At 41.2% G+C, this 10,925-nt stretch overlaps 1 protein-coding gene across 1 annotated transcript; it reads right to left on the minus strand.

The window, feature by feature from the left end:
* Window positions 1-419: 419 nt before the first annotated feature.
* On the minus strand, window positions 420-10,393 carry cstf1 (cleavage stimulation factor, 3' pre-RNA, subunit 1). Its single transcript, XM_020618293.1, has 6 exons — window positions 10,263-10,393; window positions 9,674-9,899; window positions 8,806-9,083; window positions 8,520-8,717; window positions 7,807-8,197; window positions 420-1,637 (listed from the first exon to the last, which is right to left on the minus strand). Exons 2-6 carry the CDS (start codon window positions 9,840-9,842, stop codon window positions 1,378-1,380), a joined length of 1,296 nt encoding a protein of 431 aa, XP_020473949.1. The 5' UTR covers window positions 9,843-9,899; window positions 10,263-10,393; the 3' UTR covers window positions 420-1,377.
* Between the last annotated feature and the right edge of the window lie 532 nt (window positions 10,394-10,925).

A 10,925-nucleotide genomic window follows, 5' to 3' on the forward strand; every position in this document is an offset into this window, starting at 1 on the left:
GGGCTCAAAGTTGGGGAATGCAGAAAGGGTGATGGGGCACAGTGACCTTCCAGTCAGAGGGTTCAGCCCAAAGTGGACGAAGAAAATCAGGAGCGGTGACAAGTTTGTCAGTGGTTTTTCTGAATTCTTGAGGTCACTGAACACAAACAAAAAATTTGCTAAAAAAAAAACAAAAACAAACTAATCCTGCAATTGGAACTTTTTCTGACAAACAATAAGCAAATGCATACAATGCCTATGGCAGTGTGCACGTTATGTACGCCACTAACCATGTGTGCTCGCTGCATGTTGCTTGCTTTTTGCAGCAGCAACTGTGCTCTTAAAATATCTACAGGATATTACTATAGCTGTGGTTAGTGGTGCATATTGCTAGGGGGATTTTTCACCATCAAAAACAAATAGGAGCCTTCTTCTGTTTAAATGTTTAATAAAAATTTGAATTACAACAAAGAACATGGACACAATATAAAAGTAGAAAAGATCGACCAATTCTCTGGTCAATCATGAAATAAAACTGAGAAATGAGAGATCAGAGTGGTTCAACTCAAGTTTCTAAGCAGTGAAAAGACAGCCGCACTTTCAGTTCAAATAGACAAACATTTATCATAACGATGATATCAAAGAGTTTTTCATTCTGAGTCCTCGTATGTACATTGTAACAGATGTGTCTTCTGATAATCAATCATCCTGTTACTCCCTTTAAAAGATCACTTTCAGTGGAAGTGATGGGGGACAAAAAGTCCTGATTCTGTGCAAAAAATATATTCAGTAGTCTACCTGAAACTAATATGGGGTTTAGCAATGTGAACTGATCAAACCAAGTGGATCTCTTCCAAAGATAGACTTTTTAGAACAGAATTCCTGCTTTGTGTTTCCCTGTTGAGCTGTGGTGGTGGGGTAGTAACAAAAAGAGAAATTTGGAATAAAAACTGTAATGCTGGAAAATATCCACTTAAAGCTAAAGCCTCATATTAACTTCAGATACATTTGCAATGTATTTTTGTACAAAACAAGGACTAAGTTCTGATCCCTTTCTCTACACTGAAAGCACTTTAGGAAGGGCTGTTTTAATGCAAGCATGAGCAATGATGACAGCAATGATGACCTCTCTCAATATACATATGGGCCCCTGGTGCAATGACAACTGTTTTCTTAAGTACTAGACTCACAAATTCCACAGCACAGTCTGAAATGAAATGAAAATGAAAGATACCACAGGTCATAAGAAAGCAATGAGAGAAGGGAAGTCACGGAAGACTGCAGAGGAGTCAGTCAGTTACTGAGACAGCAGAGCCTTGTATCCTGTTTGGTTCCCCGTCAGGCAGGAGGGGATGGGGAGGGATGCAGCAGAGTGGAAACATAGAACCAGAACTTGTCTCAGTCTGTGGTGGTGCGGCGGTACCAGAAGCGAGCCCTGAAATCATCGCTGCAGGTCATGAAGCCTGGGTTGGTGGGCGAGTGGACGATGCAGCGGACGATGTTGTTGTGCCCAAGAGACAGCAGGTTTTTCCTCTCAGCTGTGCGAGAGTCCCAGCAGCACAGGCTAATGGTGCGCTCGTCTGGCAGCAGCACGTAGTCCTCCGTGTGATTGAACACACCCTGTGTGCGATGCATCTGACGGCCGCTCAGTCCTGCCCCTGTAGCAGTAGACATGTCAATAGCTGGTTTAACGTCATCACTACCACCAAACCTTTTAAATCACTGCCATCATTTAAACTGATAGTTTGATAAGCCTAGTGCCCCTTCAGTTACTGTTGCTATGCTTGTCAAAGTTTCCATTCACGCACAGCACATATGCAGCTTACTGTGAGGATGGTAGCAGATTTATCATTGAAATTCACTGTAATTTTCCAAATGGTGAATCCTTTTACTTATCCAAACAAGCTTCTCAGTATAAGCAAACTGCTGATGAAATAACTTAATGGCACTGGCAGATTTTCATCAGCTACAGCTAGCTAGCTGATCAAGCTAACAGTATCACATGACACACATTTATCAAGTTTGTGTGCATTTGTTTTTTGGCTGAGTCTGGGTCGATTGTCTTGCTTTGTGGTTTTACTTTTATATTAGTTTTGCTTTATGGCTTTCTTTCTATGTACCTTTGTGTTGACATGCCTGTGTTCACTGATTACACCACATGCACTCACTGTCAGCAGAATGGGAACAACAGGAAAAACACCAATTACTCCAGTGTGCTCATGCATTATTCCTAAGTGGTTAGTCCTACTGCTAACCTTGGAGCCACAACAAATAAACAGCACAAACTAACCACTTTTGTAGTGAGACCTATTTGTATGCACTATAGAAGGAGGTGAGGAAAGAGATGACTGATCACAGAGATGGTGATGGAAATCAACAGGATGAGGGGCATAACAGAGCTGGGGAGCAAGTACTACACTCTGGCCTGTGGTTTATACGAGGACAATAAGAAATCCCAATTCCGTTAACAGCATTCACATTTCTCTCACTTGCTCCTTTTCACTGCATCTTAGACCCTCACTTAGCCCTACCTCCTCAATTTTGGACGATCACATGTAGTGGTAGAGATGTCCCAATTCTCTGTAGGATTTAGGGGTAGGGAGTAGATGCTACACACCTCAAACACATCCACCAATATTCCCTGCATATTCCTACCCTTGCATTTCTCTCATTGTTGAAATCGCCACAGCTGAAGACAGCATTGTGTCACTCAAAATTTCCAACAACTTAACCATTATCATTAACTACTGATGACATGCAGAGGTCTTGAAGGGCTGTCCCATTTCATAGGGATCACTCAAGAGCTGAAGAAATGTCAGCTGGGGCCATGAATAATGATGGGGAAGTGCTCACACAGAAACATGCCATCTTTGTTGTGTGGGCTCACTTTGGCTTCAGTAAGCAAAATGTGAAAAGCTGTGGTATCTAAAAGAAGCATGAGAATGTTGCTCCTCCACCTGAAACAGAGCCATGTCATTTCACATGGCTAAAAAAAGTACCAATAGGAAGTCACAACCTCTCACCACTATACGAGGGAACCTGTTGAACAAACGTCTATTCCACAAACGGCGAGTGTTAATGCATACCCTAACATGTTCTGCAGATGGAATGAGATAACAGAATCCATAAAACTGCTTTTTGTATATTATTATTTTAAAAGTTGTAAAAGCCTATTTTACTTTGGCTCTCTAAGTTTAGCAGACCAGTAGCTAAAAGGCAGCTAAATTAAATGTTTTTCAGAATCCTAGTTAGGGATTAGGTTTGCTAGCATTTTATCAAATCCAAATCTATTATCAAAACTTTTTAAGTAGTTTGTTAGTCACATAAAATGGTTAATTGGCACTCTGAATCTGAAAGGTCACAGAATGTGGCGTACAACCATATGAAAATGCAACAAGTTCTTTCTAACATGTTGGTAAATATTTAAACAAAGGACTTGATGTTCCCCCCTTTCATCGTCAGTACCCTTGTTTTATTGATTTTGCAATTAGCCAGTCTGCCATGTTTACCGTTAACAAGAGCATCACTTACACATCAGTCTTCTCCTTGCCGATGGCTGTATTATCAGAGAGAGACACACAAGAGAACTAAACATAAAACATGAATAAAGATTCAACTGGGCTATGTAGGCTGCACGGCTTAATGGATCCAGCTAACTTACCAACTTGGTACTGAATCCAAAATGAAAACTTGCAATCAGATCCTATCTCTAGTTGTAATACAGGACTTTCTTTTTATTGTTTAGGAAGAAAAAAGAATTAGATGTATACTTTGAGATGTGGAATCCTGAGCACAGGTGTACTAAAAAAAAAAAAAAAAAAAAGGGATGAGAAGGTCTGTCCAAACCTTTGACTGGTACTGTGCAGTACAGTTACCTAAATATTGAGTAAGCATGTATATCATGCTTTGAAATAACAGCTGTAAGCTATTACATTTGGCAGACCTCATAAATTCTCGCTATCAGCTTGCAGAAAGCAATTCAACTAGAGAACAGACGTTTATTTTGGAAACGTTTTTGTCAAAATACTCAGGGAATTAATATTAATTGGTGAATGATGATATGACCTGACAAAAGTGTTAGCTAAAATGAGAAGCTATTTTGTGCACTGATCTTTGCTAATAATAAAAGAGATATTACAGATTTGTTAGTGTTGGGAGTTTAGCAAATCTGTGTATTTTCTCAACCTTTGAGTCAGAATTAGGACACTCACATACCAGTGAGCACAAGTACATCAACACACTAGTTTTAACAGGCATGAAAGCAAAATGATGCAATGTAAAGCCCAGCTGTGGTAAAGGAGAGCAGCATTGCAACACAACAACCACAAAAATAAAAAAGACTTGCAAGGCCCAGTTATTATTTCTAGTTGTTTTATGGAGGGGTCATGTCTATATAAACAATGGCTCCAATTTCTGTTCTGTTCACCTGATGTGGACATAAACACCCTCAAATTAAAAAGAGTCAGCATTTAACCCTCAAATCCAATAGTGCTGGAAAACCCAACATGCTGGAGTACAGAGCCAACACGAAGGAAAAGTGTCACTAATCTAATACATTTGCTCACTGTTGTCAACTCTATGGTGTGTCTCAGCAGCTATGAAGTGTTCAGTGCAAGATTATGGAATTAAAAATAAACAAACAGTTTCTACAGTAAGACTTGGTCAATAGCTCTCAAGAAATTTGGTGACCAAAAATCCCCAGATTACCAGAGGATTTGTTTTGCTTTTGTCACTCAGACCACACTGTCGTTAAGTGCAGTGTTGCAGCCGCTGATCTTTTTCTTATTAATTATTACTCTAAGAAATCCTTCTGCAGACGAGGCACTTTTTGTCTTCTGGTGTAAAATTGACAAACAAAATGTGCACTGTTTATTCACAAACAAAGAAGGAAGGAAATGTCAGTTACTGCAGGAAATGACTGCAGATGCTGAAAAGCACATCATCGCTCACTGACTTTGCCAGTCTGTTTTGCAGCAGTTATTAGAAGAGCAACAGCAGAAGCTGTAACATTGCACATTTCTGTTAACGCAGTCAGCGTGATGAAACTGCTACTATGTAATGTGTCATAAGATTTATGAAAGTTTCAATGGAAAAAGCACCACGCCTCTGCATCAACACCAGCATGTTTGAATAAAAGCTGAAACCTACTATTTATGTGAAAGTAGGGGTGGGCGATATGACGATATTATATCGTGGACGATATTAAGGACTGGACGATACACTTTTTCAACAATATCATAGTATCGTCATATGTGCACGTTCTATCCATTGTAGTTCTATTCATTCATTCTAGATCCCGCCCTCAACATGGCGCGCCACCATGTTAACAAGCTCGTATGAGATTAAACAACACCGTCAGTGACAATGGAGGATAATGCGGAGGAGTTGGTGTCTAAAAAAAACTCGACATCAGTGATATGGAAGTGGTTTGGTTTTTCTCCAGCAGACACAGGACAAACCACAGTTATTTGCAAGTGTTGCAGTGAGCAGATTCGCACGTCGGATGGCAACACAACTAACCTTTTTTTCCAACCTTAAAAGAAAGCATCCGAAAGAATATGCCGACTGTCACGGTATGAAGGGACTGCACGCGAGTAGATCAGCAGGTACAACCAAGCAGCCAGAAGCAAGGCTTAAACAACCAACTTTAATGAAAGAAGCGTTTGAGAAAGGAACTCCGTACGACAGAACGAGCAAGCGCTGGAAAGATGTAACTGACGCGGTGACATTTTACCTGGCCAAAGACATGATTCCCATAAAGACTGTGGAAAATGAGGGCTTTAGACAACTGCTCAAAGTCGTAGATCCACGTTTCCAAATAACCAGCCGCAAATATTTTTTGTGAAAGGATTCTGACCTATAAATGCACTTCCTGCTCAGGTTGGAGTTTGACACTATATGTGTTATAGTAGCAGGTGATGTTACTGTACTACTGAAAACAAATGTATGTGACAAGACAACAGGCCAGTTATTGTAATGAAGAGCATTTACACATAATATTAATATACAGTTTAGAGGTAAAACATAACTATTTCAGTCCCATCAACTGTGACTGAACTCTCACCGGCTTTACAACAGTTAAAAAACACTTCCTCCCTAAGTGGGGCTAGGGGTCACTGATGTTAAATGCAGTCTTCATAGGCCAGCGAACAGCCTCTCTAGCAGCACGCAAATGTCTTCAGTTAATGTCAGTTTAGTGAGCTTGAGTTGAAAAGACAACGCTTTGCATCTTTCTGAAGTTGCATCTTACAAAAATGCCATAAAAAGGCCTTTTGCATTTACATTTACTTGTTGTTTTAAATACTATCTTCTCTTCACCGAAGATGTAAGCAGTTTTTGTTACAGGCTAATTCATCAGTGCTAAAACCATGGAATTAGCCCGCATTCAGTGACTTTCAAAGAAGTGAAAAAAATGCAGCCCTCTCCATTCATTTCTATGTGGCACTGTGTTCACCACGGCCGACACTTCACCACAGGTGGTGCTGGCAAAACATAGCAGCCCCATGTAGCGAAAAAGGTGGTTTCAACTTTCACCACACCAGACGGTGATATGAGCCGGTAAACATGCTGCGTTGGTCAATCACATATGAGGGACAGTTGGGGACGTGGACTCCCACAAGAAGAAGACTCTTTTGTTTACCTTGTTAGCATGAGCCTTCACTGCGAGTCACTCTCAAATTTGGGCCAGTAAATGCACCATAACGACACACTAGAGCTGCACCCGACCAGAAAAATTACTTGTATAGGTTTGTATTGCCCACATTCATTTTTAAGCACACTTGTGCGCAACATTTTTTACAGAAATAACATTAAACATACAGTTTAATATATATATAAGGCTCAGGGGAGAATTAAATTATCTGGGAGATGACAATTTTTAGACATAAGATTACTTGGAACCTAACAAAAGAAATGCATCCCTTTTCAAACCGCATTGAGCCTACTGATTATAGGCTTCTAAAAATGGGAGTGGGGTTTGACAGCATTCTATTCAATCTGAATCCATCATCAAATTAGTCATGGAAATAAAGTAAGTTAACAACAACAACTTATATGATCTGCCATTTTCATTTTAACCAGAAAGAAATGTAAAATCTTAATAATATTCCCAAACATTATGCACAAATGGATGAAGAAATGGAATTTAGCCACTATCACTCTTTTATCATTTCTCTTACTGCACGTATGGATTCACTGCTAAGCAGTCAAGACTGGTAGAAGAAGGGGTCCAGTTTTAAGGCTGCCATCTCTGCCAGACGCCTTTTGGCCATTATAGGAACCCACCGAAACATGTTTCGCTAAGTGACGCTGGTCACGGGTCCTGCGTTTGTTTCCACTACACTCGGCCCACTTTGGATGTGCATTCCAGGAGCTAAATTTCAATACCCTTCAGGAGGTAGTACTAAAATCAAGCACCAGGACCACAAGGAGTAGGGGGTGTGTGCGCCCAGAGCAGTCACTGGTGATTGGTTAAATGACTGCATCTTCACTCCTAACTCAAGCATTAGCATTACAAGCATCTTGTGTAAACACACAGCACACTGCATGTGTGAGAGAGAAGCAGCCCCTCCCTCCTCTAAACAGAGGTCGACAGAGAAAATACAGTGGAAAAACAAAGCAGAATGGTGACGGTTAAGTGAAGCACGGGGTATAATGCTCACTAGGTTCTGATGTTCCTCCTGTGGTCTGAGAACCAATTTAGAACTGACATCCACAGAACTCAGAATCACTCACACCAGAGTGTCCAAATAATTTTTCACATTCACACACTAACATCATCTGGCAAAATAACACCTGTAGTTCACATAAAATAATAGTCATAGTCACCTGTGTACTTGACCAGTGTCCGGCCTGTAGAGATCTCCCACAGTTTCACCACTGAGTCTTTGCCACTGGACAAAATGTACTTGGAGTTCTTGGAGAAGATGGCAGAACAGACCTCGGCACCATCATGGGCCTTCTCAAAAGTGGTCACGCAGCGGTTAGAGACACCATCCCACAGTTTGATGCTGCCATCCTTGCTGCAGGTAACATAGCTGTTAGCAGTGGGATTGTAGCTGACACCACTGATGGTGTCTGTGTGCTGGTCCAGTGCGTTGCAGGACACAAAGCACTGGAAGGTGTTGACATCGTAAAGGCGAAGGGTGGGGTGCTGTGTACCCACCAGCAGGAAGTCACCTGATGGGTGGAAGGAGATGGAACGCAGCATTTCTGCTTCCTATAGGGACACAGGCAAAGACAAGATAAAAGTGAAACAAAATTCTCACACTGATCAGAATATTTTTGATTTGGCCAAATATTTGGCTAATGATTAGGAGGTTGCACAGATTAGTCAACTTCACCATGCAGGGCTGATGTTTTAAACACAACGTCAACAACATACCAACAGCCGCACCTAATGTAACAAAGGCTGATCTTGTGGCACAGAGAGTTGGTGACTTTCTCCATGATTACATCATTAGCGACTAGTTGGCAACTTTCATAACAGATCAGCAGACTCAAAAAAATTGGACACAGAAAATCTGCCTACAGAGGCTGACCTGTATATATTTAAATGCTCTTTTTGCAGAGGGCTTTGAGTAGTCAAACAGTTTAAGGGTGTAATCTCTTGAGCCAGAAGCCAGAATCTGTTCATTCGGATGAAAGGCGAGACAGGTGACTTCGTCAACGTGGTCATATAATGTCCGAATCACAGGGTGATTTTCCATGTTTTGCTGTGCTGTCTCGTTCATCATCACCTGACACATACAGAAAAAGGGAAAAAGGCAAACATGAGCAAGCTGGCTTCAAAACATCCACTGTCCCACATTCTCCAATCTGCCTTACCTCAATGGGCATAGCACTTTTGGCCAGCATGCGCTCAGTATCCAGGATCTTGATGGAAGCATCAGCAGAGCCAGTGGCAATCAGCTGGCCATCACGACTGTATGTGGCAACACGACATGGACCCTTGTGAGATGTGACATAGCAGGTCTCATACTCTGATGCCTCTGGAGACATGGTCTGGACATCAGCATCAAATTCCAAATCAATGCCCACTCCAGGAGCCACTGTATCCGAGCGCCCAATGGCATACTGAACTGCACTGTCATCATTCTCCATCCCTGAAAGAATATGGACACTGTGCACTTAGGGTCGCTTTACCGGCCCCCTTAACACACACACACACTCACTCACTAAATAGTGCATTGATGTTGTTGAAGAAGCATAATACTGGTGAATGTGAGCTTTGTACGGTGCAGGAAACCATGGAACATGTTTTTATTTGATTTTATTATTTTTTTTATGTTGTCCAAGGTTCAGGCAGGAGAGGGAGTTATTTCAACTTGCACTTCAAAGTGGCGGCATGAACTTCAGTTTAACAGAGATTTTGCAAAGGCGCTCTGGGGATGTAGGGAACAGAGCATTCTTTAGGTTTTTAGCGAGTAGGAGACAGAGTCATTTCCTCGGGCTCGAGTCAGGGTCGCGTCAGGAAGGGTGTCCGGTGTAAAACACGTGCCAAATGCTGTGGCGACCTCTAACGGGAAAAAGCCGAAAGTGACATACATAGACACAGTAAAATAATATAGTATAATCTGGGTGAGATCAGTTTTATATCAGTGATCCACACACCAGTCTAGAAAGTGGCGGTAATGCACCTCAAGTTGTTTGCCAACCGCCATTAAGTAGTAGAAGAAGAAGAGACAACACTTACCTATTTTTGCCAGCTGCATCAGCTGCTCAGAGGGCGATACTACACTCTGGGGTTTGACCTCACTGATGAGACTGTTAGCGATGTTGGTGTATCCATCATAGAGCAGCTGGCTTATGATGAGCTTATACAAGTGCTGTCGGTCCTTCAGAGTTGGTTTGATACGATACATGTTGGGTCGGTGTGACCAGGACCAGGCCGCCAATTCTTAACGTTACAGCTTAGCAGACTGTAACAAAAGACACCATGTCAACTATTAATCTTATGAATACGTTGTCTGCGTGTTACCTCTATTTTACAAGAAGAGAATTTTAGCTACTTCACTAGCTTATCTAAGTTTCAAGCCTCGACCACTGCTGTGGCCATAATGAGGTTATGGCCAGCTACAGTGAATTTGTGCTTAGCGGTGCTGCTACTAACGTTAGCTTTATTGCTCTAAAATGAAAACAACAGTAGCTACGCGCAAGTACAACCCTGAACCGTGTGCGTGTGTGTGCACTGCAACAGCAACAACAACAACATGATGTGCTAGTAAACAGTAGCAGGCGGCATAAAAATAGCATTTTTAATATCAAAATATTAAACCTCTAACCCTTTCCAAATTTCCAATGGAGTCCCTGGACGAAGCGTGCGATACGCCGTACGTAGCTTCTTCTTCTTTCGGGTTTTACGACAGCAAACATCCTTGAGGTTGCATGACTGCCTCCTATTGATTATAAACCACCTCAGCGTCCATGCATTTTAAATCCGTACATACTGCATAGTCCAGTCGCTCCCAAATAAATCAAACTGCTTTCCTGCCGTCTACACTATCTCAATTATATTACTCACAGTGACTTCTACTAATCCTATATTCTGTAGCTTTGTGATCACTTTCCTCTTGTCTTCACTATATCTTATGCACCCTACTAATTTGTATTTTTAATTTTGCAAACCTTTATTAGAACCAAAGTAACATCAAAAGAGAAAGAAAATGAAGTGCAGGGAGTATTATAAATTACAAATGTAAATAACAAGCTTACAGATGTGGAATAACATCAATTATTCATTGAAATATTTGATTTGATTTGATTTATTCTTTCAAGCATGTAAAGGCTCTATGTATCATCTGTACAAATGCTTCTTGCTAAACCAGGACCAACATTCACAAAGAACCTATTAAACTTATCTACTACATCCTCCAATCTATTAACCGGTGTATCATTATCCATAAAATATTGAGGGTAGTTACTCTTGCTGGAACTGTTTCTAATCA

Source organism: Monopterus albus, unplaced genomic scaffold (assembly GCF_001952655.1).
Source record: "Monopterus albus unplaced genomic scaffold, M_albus_1.0 scaffold203.1, whole genome shotgun sequence".
Classification (NCBI taxonomy): Eukaryota; Metazoa; Chordata; class Actinopteri; order Synbranchiformes; family Synbranchidae; genus Monopterus; species Monopterus albus.